Below are 19,404 nucleotides of genomic sequence, written 5' to 3'. Positions count from 1 at the left end.
CCCAGGGTTTTGAAGTTTGTGCCCCCACTGAGGAGTATTTTCACCTCTGAACTTTCAAGGGCAACTCCTTTTGCCTCATTGAAACTGGCTTTCAGGCTTGGCAACCAAGATAAGAATATTAAGTACACTTATCTTAACACTCAAGGACACTTTCTGAATAAACCAGAATCTAGGGAGATATAAGTGAATAATGTGGACCTGCTCTCTTTGAATGTTTACAATCTGGTGAAAAAAATGGACATATGAATATTGATTTGTGACCAGTGCAAAGGGGGCAAAAATTCATATGCCAAAGAAAACGGGGACACATCAGGTCTGTCTTGTTCATCACTGTGTCGACAGGGCCTGACACCTAGTAGGCTCAGTGGGAGAAAGGAGCCCCGATTACCAACAAAAGCTAGGAAAGAACGGGAGGCTCTTACAGAAAAGGGTGATATTTAAACTGAGAAAGGAGGCCCCTGGAAATAGTGCTACCTAATAATTTTTGGCAATCAGATTGGCACACTAGAACGGTTCGTAAGACCAGCCTTCTCCCATCGGCTAGCTTCCTTCCTCACCCTTCTCACCTTGGGCAAGCCGCTTTCTCTCTCTGGGCCTCCTGCTTTTCCTCTGTAACATAGAAGGGGTTGAGCAATATCATCTCTGAGAGCGCCATGTGTGTGCGCGCCAGAGGGAAAACCCCCACAACGCTAACACACCAAAACTGCTGGTTTGCACAACAACTGAATTCTGCTGAATGAGAATAGGCAAACAGCATTTACCAGGAAACAAAACAAAATCAAGCACATAAAAAGGTAGGAAGAGTTGGAAAACGGAAGGAAGATAAGTTCTCAAACAGCTGGAATAGTTGATTTTAGCTAGTGAAGTTTTTCAGAGGAAAAAAAAAAAAGTTGGTTATGAGGCAACTGGACCTGAGAAAAAAGACTAAAGGGGAAGAATAGCAAGTAAAACAGAACTCCACTTGCTAGATTTCTCCTTCTGTCGCGCTCTTTCACCTGACCCATCCCCTTATTCCCCCCACACCTTTTCCTTCTCTCCCTACGTTACTACACAAGAACGAAGTCTGGGTCGTGTGCGGACCGCTTGTGGCTCTTAAGCCCTCTTTTTGTCACCCTGGCCGTGCAAAATTCTGAAACGTCCCTCGGCAAAAAAAAAAAAAAAAAAAAAAAATCTGTCCCTGGGCCCTTCCCTAGTTCTGGGTCCAGTTGCAGTCAAGTGAGGGGCGGCGCGCGCTCCCAAGTCCCCGCTTCAGGGGCGGGCACGCGCCTGGCGCCCAACCCCCAATTCCCGGCTGCTCAGTGTCCCCGCCCCCGGGTTTCCGCGCCGGCGTAGCTATTTCAAGGCGCGCGCCCCGCGGTGGACTCACCGCTAGCCCATAGCGCTCGGCTTCCTGCTAACTCTTCACCTCCTTTCTCAGCTCCCGGCAGCATGGGTGTTGGGCCAGCCTCGCTGCTCGCCGCCCTCCTGCTGCTTCTCTCCGGCGACCGCGCCGTGCGCTGCGACACACCTGCCAACTGCACCTATCTTGACCTGCTGGGCACCTGGGTCTTCCAGGTGGGCTCCAGCGGTTCCCTGCGCGATGTCAACTGCTCGGTTATGGGTAAGCCGCCGGCTCGGCAGTCCTCCGGGTCGTCCTTTCTGCCCTTGAGCCCCTAACGCAGCGCCATGCTAACTACCGCTTGCCCCCAGGCAGACGCTTGTGGGTGGCCAGAGCATCTTGACTGGATTGGGGACCCTTGGTGACCTTCCCCGCTAGGCCCGCGAAGTTAAAGTTCATCTGCTGAGAACTTCTAACTCCACACTTTCTTGGTTATCTTGGGGACTCAACACTTTTATCAAGAACTTTTTTTTATCTCTCCCGCTTAATTTTGTTTGGTTTGAGAGAGACTTGGGAACTGCAATCTTTTGATTCTCCAGTTCGATCTGGCAGCGTTATTTTTAAAATTTATTTTTATTTTCATTTTTAATTGCTATTGTACCAGTGAAGACAGATGAGCTCAGAGACTCTCGAGGATATAGCAGGAAGTTTTCTCTTTTTGTTAGTTGGTGGGAAAGGGACTTTCTGCCCGGCAATTTTGGTTTGAGCGTGTGTTGATGAGTACTAGAAAACGTCTAGTACCACTCTGAATTGTTTCATGCATTGCAAGGAGGTAAAAATTTTAAAAATAATAATAACAGAAAATTTAACTCTGAGCCTACTAATTAGAAATGCCCAGAGTCATGCACAATGCCTGGCTCATGGAAGTCTCTCAATATATACCTAGTGTTTGAACATACTGGAGATATTCCATATGCCTTCGGATAACGTGGTTGCCCCTAGAAAAAAGAAGGGGGTAGGGTGGAAAAAAAGACAAACACAGTCACTGGTCAGAAGAGTCACACTGTGGTCTACCCAAATCCTCTTACAGCCTGTTACTTTTGCAGAGTCAGTAAAAAATCAGCTATAATTTTCTTGTCAGCAGAACAAAGATTGTTGTCATTTGTTACTAAAGAAAGACCTTTTTAACTGACTATATAGCATTTCATAATCCTGAGCATTATAACTTTTTTTTTTTTTTTTTTTTTTTTTAGAACAGCGTCTCGCTGTCACCTAGGCTGGAGTGCAGTGGCGCGATCTCGGCTCACTGCAATCTCCACCTCCCAGGTTCAAGCGATTCTCCTGCCTCAGCCTTCCGAGTAGCAGGGATTACAGGCGCCGCCACGACGCCCAGCTAATTTTTTGTATTTTTAGTAGAGACGTGTTTCACTGTGCTGGCCAGGATGGTCTCTATCTCCTGACCTCGTGATCCGCCCGCCTCGACCTCCCAAAGTGCTGGGATTACAGGCGGGAGCCACCACACCGGGCCTTTTTAAAAAAAAAAAAAAAAAAAAATTGGGTTTGAAGGTTGGGGCAGAAAGAGATCGGGGTTTGCCCTGCCCCGTCACATGCAATCTCCCATGTCAGAACATTAATCTGAAACATGGAAAAACTGTTTAAAATGTAGAACGCTCCAGATTGACACAGCTGAACCATTTTCAGGCAGACTCTGCCTATAAAATTACCTTTGGCCTTAATCCAGTAATTAAAGGCACCTACAGGTCTGAGCCCTCATCTATGAAGGTTAAACGTTTCATTCCTAACAGCACAAATTAGTTTTATAGGACACAGACCTCTAGTTTGCCGAATAAACTTTGGAAAGATTCAGATTATGAGGTTCTAAACTGTAGAGTCTTTGAGGAGAAAGGTACCCCATTTCTTCTGTGAATAGATCATTTTGTGTCTTCTCCTGGGCTTAGTACATTGTCCTCCTTAGAATCTGATAGCTAGTCTGTTTATTTATCTTTTTATTGTCATACCTTTTATTCTTGCATTTCCCACTTTTGACTAGCATTTTGCCTTCTCTTCATTTCTGGAAGCCTGTAATTTTCAACATTCCCCATTTCTCCTTTTCTTCAGTGGAAAAATTTCTTCAGTGTTGGGATGTTCTGGAAAGGTACTGTACTTTTTGGGGTATCCTTGCCTGCTGGGCTGCATAGCGTATCTCTCCTTTTTGAGACAAGGTCTCACTGTGTTGCCCAGGTTGAAGTGCAGTTGTACAATCATAGCTCACTGCAGCCTCCAACTCCTGGGCTCACAATCCTCCCACCTCAGCCTCAGCCTCTCAAATAGCTGGGACTACAGGCTTGCACCACCATAACCAGCTAATTTTTAAAAAGTATTTTTGTAGAGACAGGATCTCACTATGTTGTCCAAACTGGTCTTGAAGTCCTGACCTCAGCCCCCCAAAGTGCTAGGATTACAGCCGTGAGCCACTGCTCCTGCCTGCATTATCTCAAATTTTGAGAGCCTAACTGTGTCACAGTCTTTCCTGGGAGCAGGAACTGTTTGAGGCAACAAGATGGAGCCTCTGGTTTCTTCACTAGGCAGACTGTGCTCAAACTGGGTAGCATGAAAGGAAAGCAGCACAATTATAATAGAAATTGGGGGATTCTTTCCCCTATTGAAATCCAAATCATTTTCCTTTATTGTGCCTTTTTGTTTTTTCTTTAGGACCACCAGAAAAAAAAGTAGTGGTGCACCTTCAGAAGCTGGATACAGCATATGATGACCTTGGCAATTCTGGCCATTTCACCATAATTTACAATCAAGGCTTTGAGATTGTGTTGAATGACTACAAGTGGTTTGCCTTTTTTAAGGTTAGTTTGTTGGAAGTTGGATTTACGTTTTCAATGATTTGATATCTGAAACCTCTTCTGATTAGTAGACCCTCAGAATTTTAATTTTAGATTAAGAAGATAACCGGAATGGACACCACTCTTCCCAAGAGTAGTGGTTGGTATAATTTTGCCACTTTATTTAAAATTATGATTTTAGTAGGTTTAAGAAATACCAGCTCTACATTTGAATATGTATAAATTATGTGTAAAATTTACATTTTGGTAAGTATGACTAAATTCTTAATTTATTTTTATTATTACTACCACTTTATTTCTAAATGTTGCCGTAGTCATTTGGCTTTGTTCTGAATCTATAGGAAAGATATAGAGATTACACATTTTGTTTTCTTGCAGTTATTATGCTTATCCTTCCTATCATTACCTGTTGGCTATGAGAGATTGGCCTAAATGATTCGTTATCCTAAATATACTAAATATATTGAGTAATTTTTTCTTCTGAACTAAGAGAGAGAACCCAGGAGTTACTCCCTTAGGCTGGTTAAAGTAAAAGGTAGCCAGGTCAATCCAGCTTGTTTCCTTCTCTCACTAGGAAAGAACTGCTGTTCATTCTCATAACACACTGTTCCAATTGCAAACATACTCAGGGTTAAAATAGTTTAGCACAAATTGCAGCCCATTTCATTTGTTCTTCTCAAGCTGGAACTTTTCTTGTAAGCTAAATATTAAATGGTTCAAGTAAATTGGAAACATAAGCTTGAAACTAGGCATTTCTCATTATACATAGAGTATAAATAAAGACAGACTTTTTCATGGCGAAAGGTTTACAGCCCTTAAAACATCTGGAAAGAAGTGGGAAAGTAGGGAATGACTGTTAAGTATGATAAAAGACAAAGCACCAACAAAGGCCTGGTTCTAAACTTGTTGTAATTTCTCGTGGGAGTTGTGGTCTGTCACGAGGTTATGGCGGTCCAAGCAAGTTTACCATATTTTTTAGAATAATAACTCCCAGAAATATTTTTAAAATAAGGACCTTTCTTTAATATGGAAAAAAAAAAAAAGATAAAAGGAAATAGAGGGGAAGAGGTTGCCTCTCCTCAACTGGATTTGCTGGTATGATATGCAGCTGGTGGAAACCAATTTGTCCATACTGGCTGTTGATGGCCAACAGTCCACTGAATTAGTGGAAACCCATGGTTAACCAGTTGTTAACTATTTTTAGTATCATTTCCAGATGCTATGCATTTTTTTGTAAAAACATACTTAGTATCTATATACATTTTAAAAATTGTAATGTATATGTGGTATATTTAACCTGAAAGTAATCTTTGGTATATATGTTGATGAGCCTAGGCCTTTGCAGACCTCTTACAGTTACTCTGTCACAGCCCTTCAAAACTTATTTGACTTCAGATTAAGAATCAATTGCCTGTGGAATTCATGTGCAAAGAAAGAGATATTGAAGGCAATTGTTACCATGTACCATAAACCTTGTCCATAATTTTCTGTCATTTTCTTTTCCTCTGTCTCTATCTCTTCTTGTTTGACACACAATAGACACTTAGTCAATTTATTACAAAAGGAATGAATGAAGTGGAATTCAGTTGGGAAATAGGTTAAATGAAGTATTTAGGAGATGAGCAGATATAAATAGACAAGTACATAGTTTATTCTTTTGACTTAGGAAACTTTTCATTCTTAAATTCTGCAGAATTGGAGAAACTGGTGGGGAAACTTCTAAAATCATTAATTACCAGAGATGTAATAGATATAGACAAAAGCAGTTTTCTTCTATTATATTTTTATCAGTTTGTTCTTAGCTTAAATAATAGTCCAAAGCTGGTAGGGACAGAGGGAATTAGCTGGTGACTGAATGAGGAATTGTATCACTTTACGTATTTCTTGTGAATCACGGTGTAAGCACATTTGGTGTTTTGCCATAGCCTCAGAACATTAGTCACGTTAGGTCAATAGAAAATCACTTTTTAAAGCCAAATAAAGTTATGTGTATTCCCAACCATAAGGTGGAAAGAGTTAATATATATGCTGTTGGAGGTTAGAACCCTGCCTAATCCTATGATTCTGGATGGCATTGGTCAAATCCTTATTCTTTCATTAGGAATAACAATAGGAAAAATACTCCTGCCCTACTGATTTCAGGATATGTATGTTTTAAAGTGCCCATTTGACAGAACCATTATCAAGGCTGTGTTTTGTTTTTCTACAGAATAATCAACCACTCTGGTCAGTAGTTAGGTCTTATGACAGGGACCATAATTTCCTTTGGCAGAGTAGAATATAATAGGTACTTGTTTTTGAAACTTGATATAATCAGATAGTTCCAGATAAACGTAGTTTGCAAAGTAATAAAATACCACGTTATTTTAGGAAATCCAACTGCAAGAGTGATAGGAAGCAGAGTTTAAAAACTTAAGAAAGATATTAAGATGGAGTTGACTTTGAATAATAAAGTCATCCACTGTTGGTGGGTGACATTTATTAATACAGAAAATTTACAGATTTTACCACAAGCGTCAGGGTATTTCCTGCAGCTGGGGAAACTGTGCTTGAAAGGACACGTAAATCAAGAAAAACACAAGCCCATTTAATAAGTAATGCATGTAAGAATTGTTCCTACAGAATTAGAAAGCATCTTTTACATTAACATTTATTTTTGTAAAAGGAGAAAACATCAAAACTTGAGTAGTGTTTGCTATTCAATTTTAAGAGTCTTACATAAACGAAAACATACTCAACCTACTGCCATTACAGAAATATTTGACAAATTTTTGCCATGCTTACCTGCCATCATTGTTGTTATCCTACAAATCAATTGGATTTTCATACCTCTCCACTGACTCATGGAACCCTACCACTTGTTTTGTTTTACCTTCTTTATATATGCTTCAGATATGCTTGAAGTAGATTGTTTCTTATTGTTCTCTCTGCTCGAGTTTGTTGAGTAGTTGGTACATGCAGAGTATTTGTATGTTATAATATATATAGGTTTTGTCCATGGTTCCTGGCTCATAATTCATTCCCAATACCCTTCTTTCAGAAAACCAGAATCTCTCTCTCTCTCTGATCTTCTCCTAGCCTCCTTTCATCTGCCCACTGCAGGACTCTAATCTGATTATGGGTTCTAAAACCCTCATACGAGAGAGTGTTCTGCCCCATACTATAGCAGAAGGAACACTGCACAGAGATACCAAGAAAAATCTGAACAGACAGGCCTTGTTGGGATTAGATCATGCCCTTTTAATCTAATTACATTTCAACATGGTTATCCATGCTTTAATCATGTGTATTCAATGCATGCTCCATAAAAGCCCAAGAACAGATTTGAGGGAATTCTGGAGTGCTAAACACATCGGGTCTGACAGGAAGGTGAAGAAGAACTCAACATGCTAGAAGGGTGGTCCCCCCCAACTCCACGGGGACAGAAGCTCCTGTGCCTGGGACCCTTCCAGACCTTGCCCTATGTATCTCTTCAAGTGTCTGTGTATGTATGTCCTTTCAAATATCCTTTGTAATAAATCATAAATGTGTTTCCCTGAGTTTTGTATGTCACTCTGTCAAATTAATTGAACCCAAAGAAGGGGTTATGGGAACCCTAATTTGAAGCCAGTCTGTCAGAAGTTCTGGAGGCCTGGACTTGAGACTGGTGTCCGAAGTGGGCAGGCAGTCTTGGGGACTAAGCCCTCAACCTATGAGGTCTGAAACTGTCTCCTGGTGGGTAGCATTGGAGTTGAACTGGAGGGCACTGAGCTGGTGTCTGCTGTAGAATTGATTGCTTGCTTGCTGGTGGGGAGATCTTCCTACATATTTTGGGGTCACTGAAGTCTTTTGTATTGATTGTTGTTGCCGACTGAGAGAATAGGAAAAAGCACGTTGAGTCGTTTTTCCACACCACAGCATTCTTTTAGGCTCCTGCTTTTACCTTCTGCTTCCCTCAGCATCCTGCATCTCACCAGGAGAGACACAGCTGCTTCCTAGTTCTCGGCATTCCACTTCGGAATCAATCGTGATACCAGTAGCTCCTATTGCTAGAAACTTGCTTTATTAAGTTCTCCTTATTCAGGGCTCATCTGAAAGAGAAACATTTTTTATGATTTGAGATTTCTAAGCCATTTTAAAACTTGGTTTTAACAGCTTGAGAAATTGGGGGAAGAGCAGGGATGGAGATATGTATATTTGCTTGTGACTTCAAGCTAGATAAAAGTTTGGAAGGAATAAAACTTTGACATCTAAAGTTTTTGCATAGTTTGAGTTGAGCAGGAGGCTCTAGGTATGTTTTTAAAATATTTTTTTCAGCTGGGCACGGTGACTCATGCCTGTAATCCCAGCACTTTGGGAGGCTGAGGCGGGCGATCACCTAAGGTCAGGAGTTTGAGACCAGTCTGGCCAACATAAAGAAACCCTATCTCTACTAAAAATACAAAAATTAGCTGGGTGTGGTGACACACACCTGTAATCCCAGCTACTCAGGAGGTTGAGGTAGGAGAATTGCTTGAACCCAGGAGGCAGAGGTTGCAGTGAGCCGAGATCACACCATTGCACTCCAGCCTGGGTGACAGAGTGAGACTCTGGCTCAAAATAATAATAATTAAAAAAAAAAAAAAAAAAAGAAAGATTTTTTTCTTACTCAGCATCCTCCAGGCATTTTATTATAGCACTTTATGTGAATTACATATTACATTTAGGGCCTAGTCAGGTGGATATCTAAGCATTTGAAATAACCTTATGTAAACTAATAAGTAATTAGGCCTGTGGCAAGATGGAAACATTCTTAGAGGCGTTCAAATTCAAATTTCCTTTAAAACACTGGGCTGGCCAAAGAGACAATACTATCTACAGGCCAGTTTCTAAGATTATCAGATTTTAGTAGCATTTACCATTTCATAGTACTTGGCACACTTTAGCAAATTTGCACTTCTTAAAAGTACCTGCAGGTAACCTGTATAAAAACACAGTGCAGGCTGGTTTGTCTCGTGCCTGTAATTCCAGCATGTTGGGTGGCTGAGAAGTTGGAGACTAGCCTGGCCAACATGGTGAAACCTCATCTCCACTAAAAATACAAAAATTAGCCAGGCATAGCGGTGCACACCTGTAGAGCCAGTTACTTGGGATCTGAGGCAGTAGAATCTTTTGAACGCTGGAGACAGAGCTTGCAGTGAGCTGAGATTGCACCACTGCTCTCTGCGTGAGACTCTGTTTCTAAACAAAACAAAACATACACACACACACAATGTAACAACACAAAACAGAATACTGTGAAAATGCTTAATTATGTCTGACTTTACATGGTGGGTGGATAATGTGATTATATTTTCTTCTTTATGCTCTCATGTACTTTGTTCATTTTTAATGATGATTATGTGTAAAGCTCCTCTGTATAGCATCCTCTCCACCAAATTGCCCAGAAACAGGAAGTCCTATAAAACAAACTAAGCTCCAAAAAATGACCTGTTGAATAGGCCTTTTTTTAAAACGGAGTCTAGGTCTGTTGCCCAGGCCCTCACTCCTTCCACCTCCTGGGTTTAAGAGATTCTCCTTCCTCAGCCTCCAGAGTAGATTGGATTACAGGTGCCCGCCATCATGCCCAGCTAATTTTTGTATTTTTAGTAGAGACGGGGTTTCACCATGTTGACCGGGCTGGTCTTGAACTCCTGACTCAGGTGGTCCACCTACCTGGACCTCCCAAAGTGCTGGGATTACAGGTGTGAGCCACGCGCCCCCCCCCCCCACAAGCCTGAATAGGCTTTCTAACCTTTTACTGTTTCTCATTTTACTTTTTCTGAGGCAGTAAAAGAAACTGACTGTAAAAGGGAGTGGTAGAGAAGGAACTCAGATTTTATTTTGAAGATTAAGCTACTCAAGGGCTGAGGAAATACGTAGAGAGGAACTAGACTCATTATGGCTGGAAATTTTATTTGGTGATAGTGAAGTAAATCTTAGTGCTTTCTAATTGAGCTCTTGTTTGGAGCCCTCCAATCTTAATAGAACCATAAGCTAAAACATATGACCATCAGGGCTTTATCTAAAGCAAGTTGCTACTCAAAACAAGAACACTTTGGGAGACTGGGGCTGGTGGGTCACCTGAGGTCAGAAGTTGGAGACCAGCCTCCACATGGTGAAACCCCTCTCTACTAAAAATACAAAAAGTAGCTGGGTGTGGTGGTGCACGCCTATAGTCTCAGCTACTCAGGAGGCTGGGGCAGAAGAATCGCTAGAACCTGGGAGGCGGAGGTTGCAGTGATCCGACATTGTGCCACTGCATTTCAGCCTGGGTGACAGAGTAAGACTCTGTCTCAAAAACAAAACTAAACAAACAGAAACAAGAACTCTATGTTGAGAAATCCATACTAGAGGATTTAATTCCTTACTTTGTGTGCTAATGATTAATAAATTTCAAACTTATCACATAGCCAGAAATATCGCCTGTGTTTCTACAATGAAGAATTTGGGAATATTGTGCCATTTTTTCATTGAGCCTTCTGGGTTCATTATTAAGATACAACAATTTTAGAAGACTTGTTGAGATAGATATACTTTTTAAAATATAGATTCAATATATCAAGCTCAGCATTTTGTCTTTTTTTTTTTTTCTTAAGCAACTTTGGGTTTACTTGTAAGAGTATTTCAGTGGAGGGAGAGTATCAGAAGTTTAGCATTGAGTGCATGCCTAACTATTTTATGTCTTCTTTCATGATGATGCTTAATTGCAACATAATGACTCAGTTTACCATTGTAAACTCTTCGTAGGATGTCACTGATTTTATCAGTCATTTGTTCATGCAGCTGGGAACTGTGGGGATATATGATTTGCCACATCTGAGGAACAAACTGGGTGAGCTCCATTGAAAAATTTCTAACTTTCTTATTAAAAGCAAGCTTCCCCACTTCCTGGTGGCTTATGCAAATTAATGCCTATTTATTCATCAGAGGGAGACTGGAGAGATTATGGTTTTCTTATGAATTTCTTGCTTAAGCCTGCTTGTCTGCTATTTCTAACTTGTCTACACTGTTTTTTTATGTGAGTAATTTTCTGCTTTATTATGTTCTGTTTTCACATGTCAAATCAGCTCTCCCAAGAATAATATTTGTAACATAAGTAGTCATGAACTGAAAAGGGTAAAGACCCAGCTAAGAAAAAGGTTGACTCAAGTTCAGTTCACATTTGTAAAGTAGTTATGCTGCCTTAGGTTGCTTATTCTTTTCTTGAAAAGAATCCCTCAAGAGAGAAACATGTGAGGCCACAGCAGCGTAGATCTGTCTTCCACAGAGAAGGTGGCTTTTACAGAGAAATTGACATACTCATCATTTATCTCTGAGAGACGTGACCCAGCTTTTTTAAAACTGGCTTCTATTAAGAATGTAGACTGTTCACTGAGGAGAAAAGAATCTTATTCACTCTTTACATTCTCTTCACATTTTCAGAATAGATGTTTAATCATTGCTCACACTGGATCCATAAATATCTAAAATTCTGATGAAAAATAGGTGATTAGAGAATAAAATCAATAGAGACTTGCCCTTCCTTGCATTTTAACATAATATTCTTTCCCCTTTTCCTTCCTCTGTTACTTGGCTCTTAAATGCTGGAAGTGAGATATGAAAAAGGGAACTGGGGACAAGTATTGAAACCACCATAGGTTTATCTTATATCAGCATTTTCCAAACATTGTAATGAACCAGCCAGGTAGGAATTGCTCATCAGTTGTTTCGCATTATCTTGTTAAACTTCAGCAATGTTCCATACAGCCACTAATAACGATCAAAGTGAGCATTAGAGTTGAAATTAATAAGCTGTTTCTTCTCAGTTCTTTCCGGTAGTTGAATAAATATAGAATGTATTAGTTTTCTTTGTTTCACAACTTCTCAGAATCTGTAATATATTGTATGGTGGTAGCTTAGGATGAAGATACAATAGGAAACTTTTCCCAGATAAGTTCACCATTTTTTTTTTTCCCCACACACACACACACAAAAGCTGTTCTCAAAATGCAGTTTACAAAATTTTATCCTTAACTCTTCACTCTTTTTCCTAGTTAGGGAGACAGCTCCACCAGTAGAAAAGATAAACCCTGGTAATTTGTTATGTAAATGGGATGGTCTAGTACCTAGTCATATGCATTCAGGCAGCACTGAGCCTAAATTAAAGTTTGTAAGGTATGCATGTTAATGTATCTAAGTTACTATATTTAGCCTGTTTCTTAAGTATATTTCAAAAACATATTTGTTTTTTTCAGTGGCAGTTACCTTCAAATGCATGTGCTTCTAAATCATGTTGGTTGCATGTGTAATACATGTCGCTTAAGCGTTTAGCTTCAGAATGGCATCTTTCTCGTGAATGTCTTAACATTTACAAAAAAATACCAGGATCTCAAATATTAGTGCTGGTATTTTTTTTTCTTAAAGAAATTGATATGATTAAATATTATTAAGAGACAATATGATCCTTGTTGGCTTATAACCCTAGTTTTTATTGTCTTGTAGTTATTAAATAGAGCATCTGTTGAGGGACTCTTTTAAAACCACAGCCATGAACAGACGTTGGGGCTAAGAGACACAACAACTTGCGACAGTGTGGACCTACCTGTAGCAGCTAGCAAAGGCCTCTAGCAGCTACAGTCCCTTCTGGAGTCTTTATTTGCATGTAAAATGCAAAGGAGTCCTGATGACCTACCTCCAAGGCAGCTGCCCTCCTGAACATTCCCTTGGAAAACAGTAAACATCATTTCGGAATGTGAACAACCAGAGACTACACAGGAGAAAGGAAAAAAAAAAATTCCGGAAGATACAAAATCTTGGGTGGCTTCACCGTTCAGCTTTTTAATAAAAGGAACAATATACAACACATTGTTCTTTTTCTCTTTTGAAATCCCTTCTATTACAGTGATTTTTTTCTAAGATTGTCAGGATTTGAAATGTATGTTTTGTTTTATTCACAGCGTACATTTTATTCACAGTTTAACTGTCTCTGCCTGGGTGTCTTTCCTTTCTCTAATTACCCGGAGGAACCCAAGAGCCTATTTTAAGGAGAAAATAAGGCCCTTGGATCTCTTGAGATTCACAGATATAAGTTATTGAAGGGAAGATGGTCCTATGGAGGACATATTTAAAGAAGGGAGAAAAGAGGCTTTCTCAGATAGGTCAGACTGCTAGAGTATACTTCTACAGATTATAGACCTCCAGTACCTCTGGCCAGAAAGATGGTATTGTAAACACCTTTTTTTTTTTTCCTTTTCTTTTTTCATTAGGTACAAGCTTTGTGCTAAGAAGTTGACATACTATAAGCTATAAAAATTATGTAAAGTAGATATTACTAATTCCATTTTATAGATAGAGAAAATCTCTTACAGTGCTAAGCTCACAAAATTTCTAACTGTAAAATGCTGGAGCTTGTCTTTCACGTCTAAAGACTTCCTTGGGGCTAAATAGTGAAAAAAGCCATTTCACAAATAAGTTAATGGTATTTAGAGGCATATTTGAATTTCCTGGTAAATCCCAGTCTGTGAGCATCATGAATATTAGTTTAATGTTGCAGGGGCTCATGTTTAAGAGAAGAATTGCCTTGAAGCTTAGGTTTCCTTAGCTATGAGGCTACTGACTTTGTTGCCTAAACCAGGGTTTTTTTCATTGAAGACCAAAACTTATCTTCTCCTTCCCTTTGTAGTTTTGTAAATTGGTGGAAGAGCTTTGTAAACTTCAAATTAAGTACAAACTAAGTGTCCTAGTCAAATTTACTCATCTTGATTACACTATTGTTCACACTGATTACTATCTTCTAGCTCTCTCCTGCCAAATAATGGACTTGTTTTCTGCTTGTTGGTTTAGATCTGACTTCTTTCAGCTTTGGTAAGCCTGAAATTATGGGGTTATGTTTAATTCATATTGTCTGGGTGGACTTTCCTCTTGCATTTCTGCTTGAATAGAAGAATTTTTCTCTAGAGAGTAGTTTGTCATCCTTACTCTGTTGATTCAGATGACTCTTTGTACCATCTGAGAGGTATACTGTTCTGCTATTCTGAGAAGAAATGTTTCATAAAGATGAATTAAGAGTACAGTGGACTGCTTCCACCTGGAAACTTTTATCCATCTCACCTCTGGACCTGATAAATTCTTTATCACTCAGGACCTTGATGCCACTTCTCTGTGAAACTCTCCCCAGCTCTCTCCATTACCGTGAGAAACATCAGAACTTTGGTTCCCATTGCATATTGCAGGTACCTCTGCTTTCATGCTCTGCTGTAATGGAGTGATTTGGTAGCATATTTTCATCTCTTTCCAGATTGAAAATCTGTATTTCTCCCTATATATCTTCAACACCTAATGCACATAGAACTTTTTAGTTACTTGGAAAATGCACTACAGTTCTCTTTTCTTTTTGCAGACTATTCACAAGTAATACCAACTTAAAAAGAATTAATTTTGTAGGGTTCTAGAAACACACATCAGGAATGGTGCTATATACTTCTTTTTTGATTCCCTGTTCTAAAGAATATTATCAGGTTACCTTCCTGCAGAGTTTTAAAAAAATTGCATATTTCAAGCTGACTTTCAGGATGTAAATATAACCAAAGCAACTGATATGCAAAAAATATATTCAATGATGTTCCTAGATTTTCTTCTAGGCTGTTTTATTGTTTTGGGTTTTACATTTAAGTCTTGGATCCATCTTGAGTTAATTTTTATATAAGGTGTAAGTAATGGGTCCAGTTTAAATTTTCTGTATGTGGCTACCCAGTTCTCCCAGCACCGTTTGTTAAATAGGGAATCCTTTCCCCATTGTTTGTTTTTGTAAGGTTTGTCAAAGATCAGATGGTTGTAGATGTGTGGTCTTACTTCTGAAATCTCCATTCTGTTCCATTGGTCTATGGGTCTGTTTTTGTACCAGTACCATGCTGTTTTGGTTACTGTAGCCTTGTAGTATAGTTTGAAGTCAGATAGCGTGATGCCTCCAGCTTTGTTCTTTCTGCTTAGGATTGTCTTGGCTATACGTGCTCTTCTTTGGTTCTATATGAATTTTAAAATAGTTTTTTCTAATTCTGTGAAGAACGTTAATGGTAGTTTAATGGGAATAGCATTGAATCTGTGAATTACTTTGGGCAGTATCGCCATTTTCACGATATTGATTCTTCCTATCCATGAGCATGTGATGTTTTTCCCTTTGTTTGTGTCCTCTCCCATTTCCTTGAGTAGTGGTTTGTAGTTCTCCTAGAAGAGATCCTTCACTTCCCTTGTTACCTGTATTCCTAGGTATTTTATTCTCTCTGTAGCAATTGTGAATGGGAGTTCATGATTTAGCTGTCTGCTTGCCTTTTGTTGGTATATAGGGATCCTGGTTACTTCTGCACATTGATTTTGTATCCTGAGACTTTACTGAAGTTGCTTATCAGCCTAAGAAGCTTTTGGGCTGAGATGATGGAGTTTTCTAGATGTAGGATCATGTTATCTTCAAACAAAGACAATTTCACTTCCTGTCTTCCTATTTGAATACCTTTTATTTCTTTCTCTTGACTGATTGCCCTGGCCAGAACTCCCAATACTATATTGAATAAGAATGGTGAGAGAGGGCATCCTTGTCTTGTGCCAGTTTTCACGGGGAATGCTTCCAGCTTTTTCCTATTCAGTATGATATTATCTGTGGGTTTCTCATAAAAAGCTTCTATTATTTTGAGATATGTTCCTTCAATACCTAGTTTATTGAGAGTTTTTAATATGAAGGGATGTTGAATTGTATCTAAGGCCTTTCCTGTATTGAGATAATCATGTGGTTTTTGTCTTTAGTTTTGTTTATGTGATGAATGACATTTATTGATTTGCATATGTTTAACCAGCTTTGCATCCTGGGGATGAAGCCAACTTGATTGTGGTAGATAAGCTTTTGGATGTTCTGCTGGATTTGGTTTGTCAGTATTTTATTGAGATTTTTTTGCATCGAAGTTCATCAGGGATATTGGACTGAAGTTTTCTTTTGGTTGTTGTATCTCTGCCAGGTTTTGGCATCAGGATGATGCTGGCCTCATAAAATGAGTTAGGGAGGAGTCCCTCCTTTTCAATTGTTTGGAATAGTTTCAGAAGGGTTATCAGCTGCTCTTTGTACCTAGGTTAGAATTAAGCTTTAAATACATCTGGTCCTGGGCTTTTTTTTATTGATAGGCTATTTATTACTGCCTCACTTTCAGAGCTTGTTATTGGTCTATTCAGGGATCCAGCTTCTTCCTGATTCAGTCTTGGGAGTGTGTATGAGTTCAGGAATTTATCCATTTCTTTTAGATTTTCTAGTTTATTTGCATAGAGGTGTTTGTAGTATTCTCTGATGGTTGTTTGTACTTCTGTGAGGTCAGGGTGGTATCCTCTTTATCTTGTCTGTTTGATTCTTCTCTTTATTTTTGACAAAGCTGACAAAAAGAAGCAGTAGGGAAAGAACTCTATATTCAATTAATGGTACGGTATATCTGGCTAGCCATATGCAGAAAATTGAAACTGTTCCTGTTTCTTAATCCATATACAAAAGTCAACTTAAGATGGATTAAAGACTTAAATATAAAACCCAAAATTATAAAAACCCCATAATACAATATAGGCAATATCATTCTGGACACAGGAATGAGCAAAGATTTTATGAGAAAGACACCAAAAGCAATTGCAACAAAAGCAAAAATTGGCAAATGAGATCTAATTAAACTAAAGAGCTTCTGCACAGCGAAAGAAACTACCGTCAGAGTGAACAGGCAACCTACTGAATGGGAGAAAATTTTTTCAATCTATCCATATAACAAAGGTCTAATATCCAGAATCTACAAGGAACTTAGACAAATTTACAAGAAAAAAGGAATCCCATTAAAAAGTGGGCAAAGAACATGAACAGACACTTCCCAGAAGATATTCATGTGGCCAATAAACATGAAGAAAAGCTCAACATCACTGACCATTAGAGAAATGCATATCAAAATCACAGTGAGATACCATCTCATGTCACAATGGTGATTATTAAAAAGTCAAGAAACAACATGCTGGTGAGGTTGCAGAGAAATAGGAATGCTTTTACACTGTTGGTGGGAATGTAAATTAATTCAACCATTGTGGAAGATGGTGTGGTGATTCCTCAAAGATCATTACTGTGTATAGACCCAAGGGAATATAAGTCATTCTGTTATATATGCACACGTATGTTTATTACAGCACTATTCACAATAGCAAAGACATGGAATCAACCTAAATGCTCATCAGTGATAGCCTGGAAAAAGAGAATGTGGAACATAAACACCATGGAATACTCTTCAGCCATAAAAAGGAATGAGATCATGTCCTCTTCAGGGACGTGGATGGAGCTGCAAGCTATTATCCTCAGAAAACTAATTCAGGAACAGAAAACCAACCACCACATGTTCTCACTTGTAAGTGGGAGCTGAACAATGAGAACACATGGGCACAGGGAGTGGAATAATACACACTGGGGCCAGTCAGAGGGTTGGGGGGCAAGCTGAAGGAGAGCATTAGGAAAAATAGCTAATGCATTCTGGGCTTAACCCATTTATGCCTAGTGTTCCGTTTCTGGGATGCTAAGCATGTGGAAGTTATTTATATCCTGCTCAAGGTCATCACCAAGGTCTGATTTTTCACATTCAACAAATTGCAACCTCTGGCATAAATGGGTTAATACCTAGGTGATGAGTTGATAGGTGCAGGAAACCACCATGGCACATGTTTACCTATGTAAGAAACCTGCACATCCTACACATGTACCCTGGAACTTAAAACATTTAAAATATATATGTATATATATTTAATATGGAATTTTAAAAATTACTAATGAGTTATTTTATCTGAGTAATTTTGCATCAATATGCTTTTATTATGGAAGAGAAGATTCAATGAGTACAAAACCGCAGATAGATGTGTCAGAAGATCCCTCAATATAATAAGGCTTAGCGTTCTGTGTCATAATTGCCTGTTTGTATTCCTCTCTGGTCTTTAAAATTCATTAGGGAAAGGATCAACTCCGTCTTACTAAACATTTGATTCCCTATGTATTACACTATATATGACAAATAATAAGCCTTCAATAAATATTTGTAAAATAAAGAATATTGTGTAATATATCATGTGGTATTATTTTATTGATGTGTTCTTTGAAGTGTTGTTACCTTTGTGTCCTTAGAGGCTATGGTGGACCCTCAGGCCATTTATGTTGGATGATTTAGTGGAAAAGAGATTAGACTTTTATATTTTATTCGTTTATTTATTTATGTTTTAATCTTGTGTGAGCCTATAGAGGCCAAGATAGGGCTCAGAGTTAAAAACAGTAGTGTTCTAACTTTCAGAACTACTAAAAATGAATTAGCTATCAAGGGAAATCCTGAGTGTTTTGATTGCAGTGGTTCCTCAAAGCCTGGAGGACCGAAGCTTTGAAATGCTGCCCAGTGTGCCTCACCTCTGTTGAGTATAGTGAGGAACATGAGCTAAGGAGTGGATTAGATGAACTCTTAAGATTTTTTCCAATTTTACGGTTTGAATTTATGAGCGAGTAAGTGAGGAATGAGCCCAGGGACTTTGACTACTTTGCTGAGCAGTAAATTGCTGTTTTCTTAGCTTTTCTGGAATGTATATTTGGGTTTTAATGTAATGTCTTTTCAGCACTGGAAATAAACAGATTTATGACCCTACATTTTCACATGTAAACTTCCAGTTCCTTTAGTAAAATGCTGGAATTTGCTTGGCTGTAACACTGTAACAATTTCCTGGCAGTTTTGCATTGTATTACAATTCAACTTTTCAGATCAATGCTTCAGTCCAGTTAATAGGCAGAAAACTATAGCTATTCCTTGGAACTGACATAGGGAAGTTGGTTTCTTTCTGAGGAAAGACGTGACACTCTCTGATGGATATGCCAAAATACCAGTTTCAGTAAAATTTGCCTGGTTCCTTTCAGACAGCAAATGGAGGTAGTTAATTTGTACATATGTAGATTTCTACAGTAAACAAAGGAAAAATATGGAATATGCATTCTTTGTTTTTTAATGTTGTTGGAATATAAGATTTCCATATTTGGTTAATCATCAAATCATTCAATTCCATGCAGAGTACTCTTTTCTGAAATAATCGTCTTGATGGATTAGACTTAGATGTCTACATTTTTTATTACATATTCTAAATTATCTATAGGTACACTTTGAAAATTATACATTTATCACTATACTAGTATATCTGTTATAAAATGTGAAATATTAAGTGATTAAA

The 19,404-nt window shown here is 38.7% G+C and overlaps 1 protein-coding gene across 3 annotated transcripts in view; it reads left to right on the top strand.

The window, feature by feature from the left end:
• The first annotated feature begins 1,364 nt into the window (after positions 1-1,364).
• CTSC (cathepsin C) overlaps positions 1,365-19,404 on the top strand; it is a 40,468-nt gene continuing 22,428 nt past the window's right edge. For 2 of the 3 annotated variants that reach the window (XM_074015058.1, XM_045371215.2), the window contains exons 1-2: positions 1,365-1,600; positions 4,031-4,176. In XM_074015058.1, the coding sequence (XP_073871159.1) occupies positions 4,148-4,176 (29 nt within the window). In that variant the 5' untranslated portion in view covers positions 1,365-1,600; positions 4,031-4,147. Of the gene's footprint in view, positions 1,601-4,030; positions 4,177-10,920; positions 11,006-12,654; positions 13,016-19,404 lie in introns of those variants that run through there. The other variant, XM_005579308.4, reaches the window with a different exon arrangement.

This window comes from Macaca fascicularis, chromosome 14 (genome assembly GCF_037993035.2).
Source record: "Macaca fascicularis isolate 582-1 chromosome 14, T2T-MFA8v1.1".
Lineage (NCBI taxonomy): Eukaryota > Metazoa > Chordata > Mammalia > Primates > Cercopithecidae > Macaca > Macaca fascicularis.
Note: the sequence above shows the minus strand (reverse complement) of the source record. Positions and strands in the feature narration are given on the sequence as shown.